Source organism: Enhydra lutris, unplaced genomic scaffold (genome assembly GCF_002288905.1).
Source record: "Enhydra lutris kenyoni isolate GAN:26980312 unplaced genomic scaffold, ASM228890v2 scaffoldscaffold68, whole genome shotgun sequence".
Taxonomy (NCBI): domain Eukaryota; kingdom Metazoa; phylum Chordata; class Mammalia; order Carnivora; family Mustelidae; genus Enhydra; species Enhydra lutris.
Genome location: NW_019154152.1, coordinates 12562069 through 12579873, shown reverse-complemented (window position 1 = coordinate 12579873; position 17805 = coordinate 12562069). Strand labels below are relative to the sequence as shown.

General features: G+C 51.2%; 1 protein-coding gene across 4 annotated transcripts; it reads right to left on the bottom strand.

The window, feature by feature from the left end:
* Positions 1-1781: 1781 nt before the first annotated feature.
* Positions 1782-16042, bottom strand: LOC111159445 (pleckstrin homology domain containing B1). 4 transcript variants are annotated; one of them, XM_022521930.1, is made up of 8 exons: positions 16025-16042; positions 13493-13568; positions 12231-12383; positions 11535-11637; positions 10455-10494; positions 7747-7851; positions 3692-3791; positions 1782-3121 (listed from the first exon to the last, which is right to left on the bottom strand). In XM_022521930.1, the coding sequence occupies exons 1-8, from the start codon at positions 16040-16042 to the stop codon at positions 2985-2987; spliced, it is 732 nt and encodes a 243-aa protein (XP_022377638.1). In that variant the 3' UTR covers positions 1782-2984. The 4 variants fall into 4 exon arrangements, with proteins under 4 accessions (XP_022377638.1, XP_022377637.1, XP_022377639.1 ...); XM_022521929.1 differs by lacking the exon at positions 16025-16042 and adding an exon at positions 14801-14883; XM_022521931.1 differs by lacking the exon at positions 7747-7851.
* Positions 16043-17805: the final 1763 nt, after the last annotated feature.

Sequence of the window (17805 nt, the reverse complement as noted above, 5' to 3'; positions counted from 1 at the left end):
ATAGTTTCCGAAACAGTTGTGCCAATTTACACTCATGTGAGATTTCGATTTGCTCTACAGCAGTACTTACTGTTGTCTATCTTTTTCACCTTTAGCCATTTAGGTAGGTATGTAGTGGTATCACATTTTAATTCCAAACTTCTCAAATACACTGTATTGACCAAACAAAAGAATATGTGAGCCAGATGTGGTCCATAAGCCACTTCTAGGTCAGACTGTGTTTTCTGAGAATGTTTGTCTTAATGTATGTGTGAATAATTTAATAATTGTCTACTGAACAGCTGGAAGATTAAAAAATCATGCTATCATCCTGTTGGTGGAGAGATTTTGAAGCAAACTGCACCTGAAGCATCCATTTGTGTTTGTCTTGCCCTGTTCAGTGGGGTGGGTATAAAGAACCAGGGCATCATCAAGATTATGATAAATGGTAGCCCTGAGGCTATAGGGGAACAAAGAGCCCTTAACCCAGCTGTGGGAGATTCTCTATAATAGGGCCTCATCTACCATCCCTCCTCACCATGCAATCTGTGACATCAGACTGACAACTTCACACTGTTCTCAAGACCAAGGTCTTCTAAGGCCATTGCTCATGCCATTTTTCCATGTGTTCTTGTGGTGTGGAAAACTCTCCCTCCCTTCCCTGCTTGGCAAACTCCTACTCATCCTTGAAGGCTCATCCTAAGTTTCTACTTCCTGTCCCAGAGCTTTCCCATTTCCTTGGCAGAGTTGGATACCTCTCCTCAGAGCTCCCACTCTGCCATGTTCCTCACTTACCTTACCTCATTGAATCATTGGTGTTAATGCCTCCCTTTAAGTTGGTGTCTCTGGACACCAACCTAAAGTTGGGGATATGGCTGGAGCAGACACCCTATGCTTTTGCCACTTAGTTCTTATCTGTTCATCCTACTTCTGGCAACGATGCCCCAAACTTACTTTGGGACACCACTCCACCCCTGTTCTAAGCCTTGTTGTTTTAAGCTGTCTTTTCCAGATCACCATAGCTTATGGATGACCACAGGACCCAATTTGGGCTAAGGTCCTTCAGTCCTAGGACTTTTGTTCATACTGTTGGAGGAAGAAGAGCTCTCTTGGCTAGACTTGACCCCAGAAGGGCATTAGTCTGGAGCTGCTAAATGTCACTGGAGCCTTTGAATGAGCCAGCCCTGTGGCTGTAAAGATGAAAACAAAGTCTAAGGGACACTGTTTGAATCCCTGCATCAAACAGCTTCTGGACTTCTCAGTTATATAACTCAGTGCTTTCCCTTTTTTGGCTTAAATCAGTTTGAGCAGGGAGTTTCTGTTACTTGCAGCCTTCAAAGGCCTGATGCAAGATGGTTGTGTTTTTTTCCCTAGACACCTGCTTTCTATGAGACTAACTCATTGGTTCACCTCTAGAAGGATGAGAACCTATTGGAAAAGACCCCTACACCACCAGACTCTCAGCAGACAGGGCAAAACCTGGATCACCCAACAGATCAGATGGCAGAGACCCGGATACAGCCTCTCCCTTTGAGCCCTTGGGGATGGCCACCTGCAACCTGCCACCTTATCTATGGGTGAGAAAAGCAAGATCCAGAAAGGTTAAGTGAGTTGCCCCCAAAATGCTCAGTTAACATGCTGTCACCAGTTCTACTTGCCCGCAGAATCTACACATTCTTCCCAGTACACCAAAGAAGGCACTAGTAGGTGCTGAGTCACTGAGATGTCCCAGGGGGAACAAGGCCCCGGGGGGGGGGGGGGGGCAGGATGTGGTTTATAGATAAAAAAGCCAGAGCCAGGGCTAGAGCCAATCACATCTTTATTAGTCTCTGCAGCAAGGCCATTGGAGCCTCTGTTTACAAGGGAACTTTAGCAGGCTACTCTGGCTACTGGCCAGGAATGTTAGCACTTCTATTAGTACAGAATGGGAAAAGAAACTGGAAGCAAGCCAAATGGAGAGACTGCTGGGCCACCTGACAGGAAGGCACGTGTGAGGCTTCCCAGTGGATCAGGCCCAAGAGGTGAACACTGCCATCTCCCCCAGAGTGAAGGAAAAGACAAAGCCTGAGATGGTTGACAGCCACAGTTATGGAGACAGGTCCAAGTTCCTGGGGACCAGGAATGCATTTCCTGATGGAGGCACCATCCTAGGGCTAGAGGTTCCAAACAGAGCTCATCTGCCCCCAGCAAGGAGACCCCAGCTTCAGCTCGATTGCTGCCCCAGGCAGCCTAACATAGGGAATAGATGTTTTCTGAGCACTGAAAGAACAAGGGACCCAGGAAGCTGATAGTGGAAAGGATGGGGCTAACTTCAGAGAGTGTTTTGGATTTGAGTATGTGTCAATATTAGCAAAATAGGCAATAAATTCATTATAGGCACAATCATGAAACTTCCCTTCAAAGAGCTTACATCTCGCCTTTATCCAGCAAGCTCTTTAGCCTGGAGGGCCATCATGATCTGATCCCAGTCCTCACCTCAGCCTAAATGAACTCTTAAGTCCTTGGACATGCCGTGATATTTACTGCTCTGCACTCTTGTCAACAACCCTACTCCTAGCCTACCTTCATCTGCTTTTACCTTCATGGGCCAAAGGATGGATAAGTCTGCCTTGTCAAGTGTGTATTTACTTCTGTTTTTCCTACAAACCCTGGAGCAGCTGGAGGAAAGAACCTGACTCCTGTGTCTTCAGCACATGGGACCTTGAAGTCACATGAACTGTGTTTTCTGTGTCTTGGTGTATTTGCAGGAAACCTGTCCATATATGTCTATAACAAAATTCTGGGGTGTCTGGCAGGAGATACAAGGATTTTGAGCTATGTTTGCGCCTAGAATGATAGCTTCTTCCAATATAGTGTTGGGGAGTGGGATGGATGATCCAAGTCCAGAAGCGGCTAATGGAGAAGGAGCCAAAGTATGGCAGAGCTTAGAGTAGCGGTGGGTGGGGTCAAGTAAGAACAGGGGTTTGTTGGTCTATGCGCAGGGTCCACACTCCGAGTCCCAGGGGTCAGAACCAGCAGGGCGACCACATGAGTGAGCCGAGGGCTGCACCTGTGGCAGCCCCAGCAAGCATGCCCATGGCCAGTGGAGCGCCAGCACTGTAGCAGGGATCCTCCCGCACTACCACGTGCGTCACGCCGGGGCCTGTGGAGAGAGCCGTGAGGGCTGGGGACTTAGGAGCAGAGAGATCTTTGTCCCTCTCCTCCCCTAGGCTCATGCCCAACCCAGGACAAGGGGCTGAGCCCACTTTCCTACACCTCAGTTGGAGAAACTGAGGCCTTGATTCGGAAAGGACTTGCACTCTTTCCCCAGGGCTTACAAGCCTTAAATCTGCTACGGACATTCTGAGGCTGCGGGTCTAGGGTGCGACAGCGAGAAAACTCCGGGATCTTTAAGAACCTCCTTGACACATCAGAGGGTGGGCTTTCCCAACCACCAGCCCTTCGGGCGGGAGGCGGCCGTTCCCACGTTTAGCCACCAGGGGTCGCGACGAGCTCAGAAACGGGTATTACAGGACAGCCCTTGAAAAAGGGCCGGCCTTGAGAGGAAAGGTCAGATCTATGGAGTGTGGGGGCCGCTGGTCCATGAGATATTTCGAATTTCCGGTTGGGGAGGGCCCAGTGGAGGGTCCCGCCTGGGAAAAATCTGTGGTCACTACAAGAGTGGGGCTTGGCAATGGAATGGGGCAGGGGGCGGACCGGGCGGGATACTTACCTGCATAGGGCGGTCCGTAGTAGCTGCGGATATATGTGGCTTCATGCGCGTTGGGGTGTACCACCTCATAGTAGTCCTGGTACGGGCTGTAGACACGAACCTGAGGAGCTCGACTGGGTTAACTGCCTGGAAACTCTGTCCCCGTTTGGTCTCCTCCCCCAACACACCCGGCTTAGGTCCTTCTGGACCCACAAAACCACTTCCCCGAGTTTAGAAATGGTTCCCTAGGAACCAGCAAGCTCCTGGAAAAAGGCCCTGCCTCCTCCACATGGTCCATGGTCCTTGTCCTCTAAAACTTTAGCCCTTACATCCAGCTCCCAGTGATCCCATTTTCCTGCCCTGGCCTCCTAGCTAGCACTCCCCTAATCAAAAATTCTCCATGGCTCCCAACTTCCAGACACAGTCTACTATTTGCTAGCTGCTCTCCAATGGTCCCATTTGGAGAAATCCAGTGGATTTCTCTACTCTCCTCATCATGGGGTGGGGCATCTGGCCAAGCCCCAGGCCCAGAAGTAAAAGGTTGGGGAGGGGAAGGGTAGGGTTGGAAAGTAAAGTATTATTGAGCATCTATCATGTACCAGGCCCTGAGGGAGGTGTCCACATGTGTAACTTCCTCTAGTCCTTACTGCAGACACTATTATCTTCACATTACCACAGAGCTGGGGATGGGGGCTCAGAAAAGAGTGGTCATTGCTGTCTCTGGGAGGGAGGTATGCAGTCTCTCTGTTAGGATTTTATCAACCCCTCAAAGCCTAATTCAAAAGCCACCCACTCCAGGAAACCCTCTGGTTTCAGAAAAAAATCCTTTCTTCCTGAGTTCTCTGTGGACTCTGCTAGTGCCTTTTCCCCCCGTCTTTCCTCCTGGCCTTTCCTGCCTGCACGCCAAATGTGAGCTACTTATAAGCAAGGACTCTGATTAATTTCTGTTATGTGCAGGGCCCAATGCATAGCAAGAAACAATAAATATATGCTGAATTAAATGGAAGGTCCGAATTCAAGCCCCTCATTTTATCCCAAGGGGAGCAGATCTGGAGAGGGGGCAGGTCCCCTTCTCTCCTGCTCCCTTCTTCTTAGCCCCCCCTTCCATGTTATATCTCAAACTGGCTGTCACACCTGAATGGTCCAACTCTCTTTAGAAGTCTAGGTGTCTTAAATTCCAATCCCAAAGTGATGTCATCACCTTTGCATCTCCCAAACTTTTTCTTCTATAAGTGCTTTTATCTACATGCCACCACCATGCATTCAAACCAAGACATCAGGTCCGCACCCTTGTCTTCACACACTTGTCTTCCACATCACAACAGCTACCAGGCAGGTCTCATGATTTTAACTTCTAAATATGCTCTTCTGTCCATCTTTTTGGCCAGTGCTAAGAGATTAAGCCATTGGTTTTGGCAACTTGGAAGCTGTGGGTAACCTTGAAAAAAACATTTTTCAGTGGCGTGGTTGGGATAAGAATCTAGGCTATGGAGAGTTGAAGAATGATTGAGAGGTGAAGGATGGAATCAACATGTCATGACAACTCTTGCAAGAGTTTAGCTATAGGGGCATCTGGGTGGCTCAGTGGGTTAAAGCCTCTGCCTTTGGCTCAGGTCATGATCCCAGGGTCCTGGGATTGAGCCCCGCATCGGGCTCCCTGCTCAGCAGGCAGTCTGCTTCCCTTCCTCTCTCTCTCTGCCTGCCTCTCTGCCTGCTTGTGATCTCTGTCTGTCAAATAAATAAATAAAATCTAAAAAAAAAAAAAAAAAAAAGTTTGGCTATGGGGGCGCGCCTGGGTGGCTCAGTCGGTTAAGCATCTGACTTCAGGGAGTCTGCTTGTCCCTCTCCCTCTGCCTACTGCCCACTTGTGGTCTCTCTCTCTCTCTCTCAAATGAATGAATTAAAAAAAAAAAAGTTTGGCTATAAAGGGAGTTCTTCAAGCACACCTGTGATTTCAAATTTCCATGCCATTTCTCTTTGATGGGGCTGCCTTTCTCACCATTTTTCATCTAACTACCTAACTTCTCTTTCAGACTGAACCCAAGTATCACCCTCCCTGAACCTCAGGTTCTGATGGGGCCCTTAGACTCCCCTTATCACAGCACCAATCACTCTACAGTGTCATTGTTTGTATCCCTGCGAGTGTGTATGTCTCCCATCGGACTGGGAGACCCCCCCCCCACCCCATAAAGAAAGGTCTAATCATGTCTCCGAACATGATAGGTGTCTAATGGATTGAATTAATCTCAAGTGAGTCAAATACCAGCGAGTCACCCAGCTCTAAGTCCAGCCTCAAGTTAGGGACAATGACCAGTCCCAGGGAAATGCAGGAGGTTCAGACAATCAATGCTCAGTCTCAAGTGACTTCCCTCACTGTGCTCTCCCCTAAAGGTGATCCATTTGGGCTTTCTAACAGAGGGTGGCCAGGATCTGAGCTCCATGCCTAGAAGGGCCTACAGAGAGCCAAACACTCAGATCCCCACTTTTATTTGTAGAGGACTTGAGGTCTAGAGCCTACATCTGCCCAGTAGCTGCACAGTGAGCCAGGGGCGCGGTTGGGCCTTGGAGAGAGTGGAAAACACCACCTCATACCCCTTGTGGCACCTGTTTCTACCTTCTGGTCTTGGGAGGCCCAGAGGAAAACTCAGGCGGGTCGCCTGGCAACAGGGCAGGGGATCATCTGGAGACCTCATGGATAGAACCTAAGGCCTTGATCCCTGATTCTCTCCCTCCCTGAAAGCCCAGCCCCTTTTGTAAGTACAGGGTCAGCCAGTCAGGGGGCCACATACAAATACAACTGTTTCCTCAGAAAAGGTCTTGTTACTTGGTTTACAGCTTTTTAAATCCCATTTTTAGGCATCCCCGCTTTAAACACGGGGATGCCTAAAACACTTATATCCTCGTTCAGGCAAGGGGGAGGACTCAGAATGCTGGGATAGAAGTCCTAGTCCTGCCACTGATGAATCAAGTGACCTGGCCCAGTTATATTGCCTTTCAGTTCAGTGGTTCTGCACATCGATATTACCCAAAGTTTTTTAAACCAGAGATTTCCAAGGCCCTACTCCAGACCTATGGAATTAGAGCATCCAGAGGTAGGATCTGAATGCTTGAATTTTTTTTATAAGTCCTTAATTGATTCAAAGGCACAGCCACATTGAGCACCACTGTGCCATGAAAGGAATTCATAGTTGGCTGTAAGAGGAGGGGCCTCCCCTGCACCCACCCCATGCCCTGCTGAACACTGGGGACAGAGAGAGGATCCATCCCCCACTCCTGCTTTCCAGAGATTCTGGGGTGGGGAAGGGGGACAAATACGGACTAAATTATGATATGCGGTAGTGATGCCATTACAGAGGGTCTTCCCACCTCCTTCCTCCCTTTGGTTATTCACTCATTTGCTCATTTGGTGAACACTGTCTGAGGCCCACTTTTGCCCTAGCTCCATGCACCAGGAATAAGGAGAGTCAAAAGACTGTCCCGATCACTGAGCACTCATTGAGTACCTGTTGTATACCCAGCACTGTGCTAGACGCCTTAGGTGCAGAGCTGATTAGACCTGGTCTTTACCTTGGGGCAAGTCCCAGGTCTCGTGGGAGAATAGAGACCAAAATACAGGGACTTGTACCCAGGCCTAAGAAGACAATACTAAGCATTTAGTGCAGCAGGCTGTGAGTGGAGGTCTGGGAAGTCCTCCCTGAGGAGGGGGCAGCTTTTGAAGTGGCTCCTAGAGGCTAAACATCAGTTTGTCAGGTGAATAAGGAAACTAGGAGTTTTCACCACAGAGAGAATGGCCCAGAGAGAATGGCAAAGCCTGGGAGGAGGGAATGGGTCTGGCACAGCTGGGAACAGAGGAAACAGCAGAGCACCTGGAGCACAGGGGAGAAGGGAGATGTGGTAGACGAGACTCACCCAGGCCAGATCCTGAGGACCTTGAAAATGGGGCTATGGGTGGTATCCTGTGGGTGATAGGGAGCCATGGAATGTTTGTGAGCAGGGAAGGGAGGCGACTGAGCCCAGTTCTGGAGGCGCATTGTCATGGCCAGAACAGAGGCAGGGAGAGCTGAGCCAGCACTTACCCAGATCCGCCTCTCAACCTTACAGGGGCTCCACGAGCTGGTCACACACCTGACCTTGGGGCAAACTCGGCGGCTCCTGGGAGGGACGGTGGCTCCAGCTGGGGCCTGCTTAAGCCACAGAAACCCAAGAAGGGGGAGGGAGGGAGGGAGGAGCTGTCAGAGGCCCTCTACATCTGGAGCAGCTCAGAGCTTTTAACAGGCCCTACCGGCCCCCTCTGTCAGCTGGTCAGGGGGAAGAGTTGTCCTCTTCCTCTTCAGCCCATGGTAATGGAGGGAGTCTCAGAGGGGGCAGTGACTTTGCCAAAGATACACAGAGAAGGATCGGTAGAGTCTCCAGAATTAGCTCAACTTCGCCTCTTTTAGGCTGCTGAGGCTCCCAGTCTCCAGGGAGGACAGAACAGGTCTGATCTACCTTCCCACCCACCTCCCCCCTACACTGGCCTTCCAGCCTTGCCCCTGGCTGGGTTTCTGGCCCTGTTTTCCCTGGAACAGCCTCCATCCAGAGGGGGTATAAATCTGCAGGACATGGAGGGACAAAGTGCGGGTCACTCCTCCATAAGCACAGGACGGAGAGCAGCCATGGGCAGGCATGGACACTCGGAGCCAGGCAGCCCCTGGTACAGAGACAGAAGCGCAAACACATTCTACTTGAGCAAGCCCAGGGACCAGAGGGGTGTGTGTGAAGCAGGGGTAGTGAGAGGTGGAGAGAGGGTCAGAGCAGAGAGCTGTGGGAAGCAGAGTGGTGGGAAGGTGCACAGGCAGAGAAGGGACAAGGCAGCTTCATAGAGTCACAGAGCACAGACGGTCAGCCCTCACCTCCTTCGGCCTCTTTCGGGTGGGACGGATTTGCCTGCATCGGGGGGATTTGGAGCTCAGAGCCAAGTTAGCTAACAGGGGACCTCCACCCTGCTGAGTGCTGCCCCTGCCTCCTCACTCCCAGATTCTGATCCAACCTCCACACAGAAGCTGGGGTCTGCTCTCTGAAGTCTGGCCACAGTCCTCCCTGCTTAATACCCTTCATTGCTCCTCAGAGGTCAGCTCTCCCATTTCTTTCCCTCCGTGTATTATGGTTCAGCCAGGCCAGACTCTGGCCCCTTGCACACGCGTGTGCACATACACACACACACACACGTGTGTGCACACCCCACTTGTCCACCTCTGCTCACGCAGCTCTTAATGCAGATGATGCCCTTCCCTCCCTGTCTCACTGGCCAAGGTACTGTACAGGTTCTTCCACTGACTTAAGACTGTGAGGCTATGGCTAAGTCACTTCCTCTCTGAAGGTCACCTTCCCTATCTGTAAAATGGGACTCAAAGTACCTACCCTACCAAGGCTGTTGGGAGATTAAATGGTACAAACAATGGCAGGCACCGAGCACGATGCCCCACCCCCAGCAGATGCAGACCCAAGAAGGGTTCTAAACACAATCATGTCTTCTCTGCTACCTCTCCCCAGACTTTCTCTCTAGATGAGATCAGGCGCCCCTGTGCCACAGACAGAAGGAGCAGGCGCTGAATATGGAGTCAGGCAGATGGGCCAAATTGGGGCACCCGTGAGCTGTGGGCTTTGGGCGGCTCCTCAAACCCACACCTTCATCCATCACTAAGCTCCATTGACTACCTCCTAAATATGTCTGATCCTTATCAGCTTAGTCCAGACCTCCAGCCAGTCACCAGAACTCTGCCCCAGCCTAGTTAGAAGTAATTAGTCTCCTGGCATCTACTCTTAACCCTCTGCTGTCTGTTCCTACCAGCCAGACTTATCTTTTTAAAAATACAAATCTGGTCTGATCTGTTCATCTCATCCCACTGCTTAAAAGCCTTCAATGACCCTCTGGTGTTCTTGGCAGAAACCAATGTCGGAAACACATCCCATCATGCCAGGCTCTCTCCCCTGCTCTCCATCCCTAATCTCCAGCTGCCCCAGCCTTCATTCTGTTCTTGAACTTGCTTAAGTCATAACCTTTCTCAGGGCCTTTGCATGTGCAGTTCCTCTGCCTGGAAAGCTGTTCCCTTCACCCCACTGCACCCCTTTCAGCCAGTTGATTTGAAGGATGAAGCCAGTCCATCCTTCAGGTTTCAGCTTTAGCCTTGTCTGAACTCCCACCAGGATCAGGCCACCAAGGTGGTCACACGGAGTGCACGCAGCACGTCCTGTCAGAGCAGTTCCCATGACTGCAACAGAATCATGAACTATGTGCCCAGTTGCTTCCCGTCTGGCTGCACACTAGGCTGAGTCCAGGAAGGCAAGGCCCACACCTCCCAACTTAGTTCACCTCTGACCGCTGCCCTTCAGCACAGTGCCTGGCACATAGTAGGAGCTCAGTAAATATTTGTTGTGTGGATGAATGAAGCTCAATCTTATCATCTGCAGAGAGGGAACAAGAATCCCTACCTCACAGGACTGCCTCGAGCAGCCAGAACTGGACCCGCGTCACGCCAGGCATACGACAGCTGCTCAATAAAAGGCGGTTCCTTTCGCCCAACTGACAGGCCACCTCGCTCTTTCTCTCTTTCCTCCAAGCACCAGTTGTCTGTCTTCTGTCCTTTTCCACTCAGGACTCAGCATGTCTGAGTCCACACAAACCTATTCGCTTGCATCTAGGGGAACTGAGAACTCCTGGCAGGCGGAGACCGAGTCTGAATCACCCATGATTCCATGGCAGGAAGGGGTGGTGAGGAGAAAAGGAGAGAATGGTGTTGCTCACCGGGGTGGAGTTTGCCTCCAGCAGCGCCGTCTTCCACGCTCTGCAAAACAAACCCCAAAGCATAAGGAGGGAGGTGAGAGGTCAGGCCCCAAGATGTAGGCCCCTTACTTTCCTCCTCAACCAGTCTCTTGACTCCCTTGGATGGACAGAGGTGACCCCCCTCCCACCCCAGTCACACGGACAGAGCCCTCACTGGAGCTGGAGCCTCCTAATTCATTCTTAGCCCACACCCTTCCCTTCTTCCAGTTTCCCTGTCTAGACAATAGACGGCTGGGCTTGGGTGGTTTCCTAGGGGCCTTCAGATTCTGGCACGCTTGGGCTGGGCCTCTCAATGCAGCTCACCTCCACACCCCAAATCTACCAACACAGCTCCCCAACACTCTGACCCCAGAGCCTGTGAAGGCCCAGTGGACACCAGACAATCAGGCCTTTGTTGGTTGCCATGGCATCTGGCTGGGGTGGACAAGGCGGCTCTGTGCTTTGTCTGCCCGGAGCTCAGCTTCCCCCACTGCCACACACCCCATCTCTTTCTCTCTTCTACAATGCAAAGGCCGACTGACCCTCAGCCAGAGGGTAGGAAGGGAAAGAATGTGAGGAAGCAGGCACACCCCATATTGCAGTGTGGACCTGCACCTGACATTGGGGTGTCCCTGGAACAATAGTGGGCTGCCTCAGTTAGGCAGATCTGGGACTGTGCCTCAGATGAAGGCCACCCACCAAGGCATCTTTTCAGAAGACAGTGGGAAGGAGGACCCTTTATGGATGTCACTGAGCTGTCTTTTCCTCTGTATCAGCCCAAGTGAGAGCACATCTCTGTCAGGTAAATACATGACTCTCTATGATTGGGGACCACGCACCTGAGGCAAGTATGCGGGTTCCATCACATTCTGGGTGAGGACTTTCCTGGGTACACTACCAATCACGGTGAGCCATTCAGATGCACTGTGCCCAGCCTCCACCCTGCTGACAATCTTTGTCCCCTCCCCTCTTTCTACACTTTGGGAATCAGAAGGCCCAGCAGGAGAAGGCATCTGGGTACATTCCCCAACATTCTGCCCTATCCTCTCCGGGAGGACTCACATGGCATCATCCTTGGTCTCTGCACACAAGTGGAGACGGGAACCCTCCCGCAGGTTCACGGTCAGCAGGCCATCTCGGCTCCGGCCCTCTGGGGGCTGCACATCTAAAGGCAGACACACGCATACGGAGATTCCACGAGGCACAGGTCCCAGGTCCCCCAGTAAAATAGAAACAAGAATAGGAATCGACCTCTGGGTCCTGATCTAGGCCATTGCCAGCCTCCTCTGATCCCACACACTTTCTTTTGGGATTCTGCTTTACTCTTTAGAACCTTTCAGCCTTTCCACATTGCCTATAGCCCTTGTTAGAGACATCTATCAGTGACCCTATTATAATTGTGGCCTGAGTCTTGGTGGAGGAGATTTGCTGTGTGACTCTGGGCCAGTTACTAAACTTCTCTGGTCCTCCTTATTTCTTTTCATCTTTATCTCGTTCCTGGCACCTGGAAGGCAGGAACTGTGTCAGACTCACCTCTGTGATCCCAGTATAGGACCCAGGCCCAGCACAGGGCCGGAACTCAATAAGGAACTCATTTCTTAATTCGCACTCGCACAAGCTGGCGTTGGTAGAGGCCTAGAAGCATTATCTGTGGAAGCCCTCTGAAGGGACAAAGAGCCTGATGCAGGTGTTATCAGACAGATGTAGTGAGAGGGCTGTGGCCAGAGTCACAGTGCCAGAGGGGAAAGGGCTTCTCACCATGGCATTCTTGGCCAATCTTTATGTCGCGGACGTTGAACTGGATGAGCACGCGGTCCTCCTCGTCTTGCGCAGTCTCGTCGCGGTAGTAGCCCAGGGTCCCATCCAGCCACAGGGCGAACCAGTTCCGCTTCCAGCGGCGGAGGATGGAGCCTATGTGATGGTCCACATTTGCTAGGTGGGCTGATAGCAGAGCCTGCAGGAGGGCAGGAACCCCCCCTTACCCCCAACCCCCATTGTTGTGACCCCCCCCTTTCTTATCTATCTACCTCCTGAAATGATGGCAGGGCCTCTTTCTGCCTTGCTCACCCAATGCCTCTCATTGGGCCTAATACATAACAGAGACCCCATGATGTGTTCAATGGTAAATGAATAACCAGATTCCTTCCTTGGGGGCTTCCAAGGCCAAGCCCCAGGTTTCTTCAAGGACAAAGACCTCTCCTTATCTGAGCCTCCATCTTATCTCTTATCTCCGACTTGTGTGACAGCCTTTTGTGTAGCTACCAGACTGGGGGGCCCGCAGCTCCCCATACTGGACCCGGCACCCAGCAGGACCTGGGCTCAGTGATTGCTGAACTGAATGAAGTGAGTATGGTCGTGGGTCGTTGGAGAGCTCCTAACCCAGGGTAGCTCTTGTTCAGATCACGATTCTGGCCAGAGGTGGGTCTGGAAGCCTGAGCCCTACCTTCAGCCATTTTACAATTGAAAATCTTAACAGAAAGGGCAAAGACATAGGGACCTTCTTCGAGCTTTACAGATTCCAAAGCACAGAGGCATTTTCATTTTATTCTAAGCCTTGTTCTGTGACCAGCCCTGGGCTAGGGTGCTGTGGATGTGCTGAGCCTCAAAACCGGCCTCTGCTCTTAAGCAGCCTACAGTCTGGGGCCAGTATGGGGAGTGGTAAGACCCACAGGTAAAGGCGGTTCTATTATAGGGGGATCAATGCTATCACGAAGGTATGTATGAAGCATTGGGAACAGTGTGGGGAGCTTACACTGTTGGTGCTACAGCAGAGGCTGGAGCAGGGGTTAGAGGCAAAGTCAGAGAAGGCTCCTCACAGAAGGGGACATTTACCAAGCAGTCAGAAATAGGAAGGACATTCCAAAAAGTGGGAAGAGTATGAACAAAGGAGGAGAGGGGGGAAAGAGGGTCTTGTTTCTTGGGAGAATGGTTCACTGGGGCATACCCAACAAGCCACTTCTGTCCCCTCCTGCCCCTGGACAAGGTACAGACAGACAAGGATTTGGCCCAGGGTCACTCACTCTGTCTCCACAGCCAGCCGCCCCTCACCAGGGCCATTTCTTCAAAAGGACTTTCCAGGGTGGGGTCAGGCGGGACCTGTGAGAGGAGCCATGGGATACACAGGCCTCACCAGCAGCCCCCCCCAGGCAGCTCCCCAGAGAGAAGCCCCAGCCCTGTCCTCCCTGGTCCTCCCTGAGGGAGCCACCGAGGAAACCTTTAAGGGAGTGTTCATAAACAAACAAGGGCAAGCCTGCTTGTCTCCTTCTCTGCTCCAGCAGGATAATGAAAGCACTGTTCTTGTGGGGTCAGCAGAGCAGCCACCCATTGTGCGGGGGTGGGAATGGGGCCCGGGAGCCTGGATTCCAACCTCAGCTCCATAACCTTGACCATGTCCCTTCCGCTGGCTTCCTTTTCTAGATCTGTGAAGGCGTGTCTATGAGGCAGGTAGAGGCTGGGGTGAGGAACGCTTACATTGTTGGAAACCCTAGAATTTCAAAATGCTGGCAGCACAGACTACTAAAATCATGGCAATGAATGAGGGACTTTCATGATAAGAAAAGCCTCCCTCCCACTTGCACCTCAACTGAGGCATTTATGAAGTATGTAAAATGATAGTTCAAAAGCAGCTCTGATTGCCCGAGCCTTATGTGTCAGGCAGGCTTCTCAGTGTTTGCATCTATTATCTTGTTGAAGCCTCACAAAAATCCTTGTTATTAACAGAAAACAGGCATGGAGAAGTTCAATCACTCATGCAGATCTCCCTGATTAGAAAGCAGGGGAACCTGCCTTCACACCCAGCAGTCCCAGTTTCTAACCATCACACCAGTAGGAGATTTTAAAACTCTCAATACCCAGGTCATGCTCCTTAACAACGAAATCAGAAAGGTCCGGGGCTGGGAGGCGAGCACTGATAGTCTTTAAAGATCCCAGGGGATTCTAATGTGCAGCAAAGTTCAGATATCGCTGCACATACTATACCACTTCACTTTGTCCCCACTGTAACTCCATTAGATGGGCAGAATCTTTCCTGTTTTACAGGTGGACAAACTGAGGGACAGCAAATGACTTGTCCATGTATGTGAAGGAGCTTGGACTGGAATCCAGGTTCACTCTGTTTCTGAGGGCGACTTACTTGCAAGAGGGTGCCTCTACCCCTCCCCCACCTGCTCACACCTGTTGCTGCGTAGTAAGGGCTGGCACACCTGAGCAGGAAGGCCTGACTTTGTCCATGCTTCTCCTGCGGCTCCCTCCCTTCTCCAAGTCCTAACACTGGTCAGACAGAGGGTCAGGTGCAAACTCCCTCTCCAGCCTCCCCTGGATGCACCCACCTGTCCACACCTCTTGCGGATGCTGCTGCCAAAACCGCCGCTACTTGATGCTGAGGCTACCCAAGCTGCTGCGCCTGCGCTTTGTGTGCCCCACAACGCCTGGGGCATTTCAATCCCCAGGCTGCGCCCTGGGCTAGGCTAGCCCTGGGCCCCGCCCTTTGGCCCCGCCCCACCTCCCAGAGGGGGTGGGCGGGGAGAGATGGGCGCCCACGAGGCTTCTGGGAGTTGTAGTCTGCAGCCCTAGAGAAGGGATGTACAAGGCTTCTCCTGGGCGGTAAGCCTGTGCTGACCGGGAGCACAGGTGAGAAGCTGCACCTGTAATTTTATTTTGCCAAGACATCTGTGTGCTCATTTATCATGAAATACATTACCTAAAAATCATGAACTCACTCTCTGAAAAAAGTAAGGTTGCGAGGAGGAGCCAGGCTCCTAGTTTTGCCATGTTTTCTCAATACTCAGTTTTTGCCACGCCCTGTACTGGGCGCCAGTTGGGGGCACAAAGGAGCAGCCGACAAGGCCTTTCCTCCTTCCTTCCCCAGCTTCCAGTCTGGGGGGGGGGGAGGCTAAATGTAAACACAGGATATGATTTAACTATGGGAGAGGAGTCTCACTTTGCCCAAGAGGTTCAGGAAGGCCTCCCGAGGAGGCTAAAAAGGGTCCTTGAGGGATGAGTAGGAGTTTCCCAGGGGACAGCTAAGAGAATCATATGAGCACTGATCAGAAAGTTCAAAAGCATGTCCAGTACTTCAGTGTGTTTGGAAAATAGAGTGCAGGGATGGGGAGAGCATGGGGAGTGGCAGGGGATGGAGCTGTAGGGTTTGCAAGGATGTAACACGAAGCGTTGGATGACAGGCTCATGGCTTGCTTGGCTCTTATGAGCTCTTACAGCTCTTATAGTGGCTGGAGCTTGGGGGTGGGGGTTTCAAGAGTTAGGTGGTCTGATTTGTGGGTTCAAAAGATCTTTCTAGGGCATAAAATGATTGGAGGAGGACCAACTGGGAAAAGAAGACTGTTTCTGTGTCTACCACCTGGGTCTGCCCCTCCATGATCGCTTCCTTGAATAGCTCAAACCCATAAGCACCCACCTAAGAGCAGACCTAGGGTGTCATTCAGAGAACAGGGACTGTCGGGGGGCCTGAAGGGCTCTTGGACTCAAACCCTTTTTGAGAGGGACACCCACTCCACCCTAGGCCCTTCTTCCTGTCCCAGAGGACTGTTCCTTACCGGGGCTGCGGGACTCATGGTTCCTGGCCAGAGTAGCATTTCCCAGAAGGCTCCTGCAGGGGGGCATTTCCCTGAGCGCCTTAAGAGATAAGGGGATCAGAAAGATGCTACCAAGTGGGAGCCGGAAGGGGGAGGCAAAGAGGAGGCACACAGATCCCAGAGAAAATCGTCCTCTCTCTCCAGGCACTCCCCAACTTTCCCGACTTATCTCAGTCGCCGACTGTCATTCAGTTCGCTGGATAACAAATCATCCGCGATTCAGAGGTGGTCTTGGTCTCGTTTGTCTAAGATTCCCGGAGCGGAGGGGCTGGGCCAGTCCTCCTCCCTCGGTCGGGGCGGGGCTAAATCTGCCTTCTCCCGCCAGGCTGGACAGTGCCATCATCCCAGCCTGGCTGCACCGCCTGGCTCTTTAAGCTTCCTTCTCGCTTCGGAGTTTCTGTAATCTTGACCTTGAATCACCCTGGCGCTTCGTCCTTTCGTGCAGCGCGTGCCTTGCTGGGGGATTCGCCATGGCCAATCCTATTAGCCGCTGAGCTCACCGTTTCTGTGCAGCCCCAGGAACCACCACTCCTAAACCACGCTGTTTCCTGACCTAGTGCCTTTCTCTGCCTGGAATGTCCCACCCCTGCCTTCGGGCTAAAATTTGAGCCTCTAGGTGCAAGGAAGGAAGGGAGGGAGTAAAGAAGGGAACACAGAAAGATGGTAAAGAGGGGAAGGAAGAGAAGAAAGGATAGGAAGAAAGGAAGGAAAGAATGAAGGAAGGAAGAAAGGAGGTAAAGAGGGGAAGGAGAAGGAGGAACCGTGGAAAGATAGAAGGAGGGAAGGAAGGGAGGGAGGGAGGAAGGGAGGGAGGAGTGGAGCTAGCCTCAGAAAATCTGGATCTGGATTCTGGCCCTCTCCCCAACTCTCCTTGCTCCTCTCTGAAGAGCCGTTTGGTGTCGTAGAAGAATGGGGGAACAGTGCAGACAGTTTCTAGATGACATTGGATTTAGCAACTAGATGAAAGGGGAAGATTCTCCAGCAGCACTGTGGATTTCAGAGGGAGGACTCCCCCACCAACACTCCCCAAAGAGCAGGCGCTGTGACAAGAAAAAAGGGAATGGCGCAAGGTAAACTAAAACCACCGATCCTGTTACAGAATCCAAATGCAGCCCCATCTGGCTTGTGTCTCTGAATATTGGTTCCGAACCGTCTTTGAGAAGCTGATAAGAGGTATAGGCTCTACCCAGGGAAAAAAATGCACACACATATCACGTTTTGCTTATAATTCCTAGGAGTTTGTAGACCCCAAAGCCGTGACGATTACCGCGGATTGTTTTTTAATTTCCAGAGCTGTGTAGACCATTGGAAAGAGTGTAGGCTGACAGGTGAGAGACTCTGTTAGCATAGCAGGAATCCCGGCTCCCAGAGTCTTGGCTTTGAGAGGTGGTTTGTTTAATCCACTAAAATGTATTGAGACCAGCAAGCTCACAAGCAACTTTCAGGTTTCTCTTGTAACTAGTGCACAGAACTATTGACAAAGGGAAAAAAAAGTATTTTGCTATTTCAAATGTCTCTAGTGGTTGAACAGCTCATACAATATATTGTTTAGAGAATAGTGGACTGACTCATCAAATTAAAATTTACTACTTTTATTTTCTAGAGAGTATGCTATCATGAAAATAACATACTATCTCTAGTTTAAAATTCTGAAATTTGTATTAAGGTGCAATTTGAACAGAAGTAAAAACCAGTTATGTGAAAGGTTTTTAAATAATAGTTTAGTGACATGGATACCATAA

Excerpts from the sequence above, each read along its gene's own strand:
- LOC111159445 (XM_022521930.1), bottom strand. Across the intron at positions 12,384-13,492 it reads CGGCTGGCTGTGGAGACAGA|GCTCCATCCTCCGCCGCTGG; the intron begins GTGAGTGACCCT and ends ACCATCACATAG. Across the intron at positions 3,792-7,746 it reads AGGTTGAGAGGCGGATCTGG|GTTCGTGTCTACAGCCCGTA; the intron begins GTAAGTGCTGGC and ends CGAGCTCCTCAG.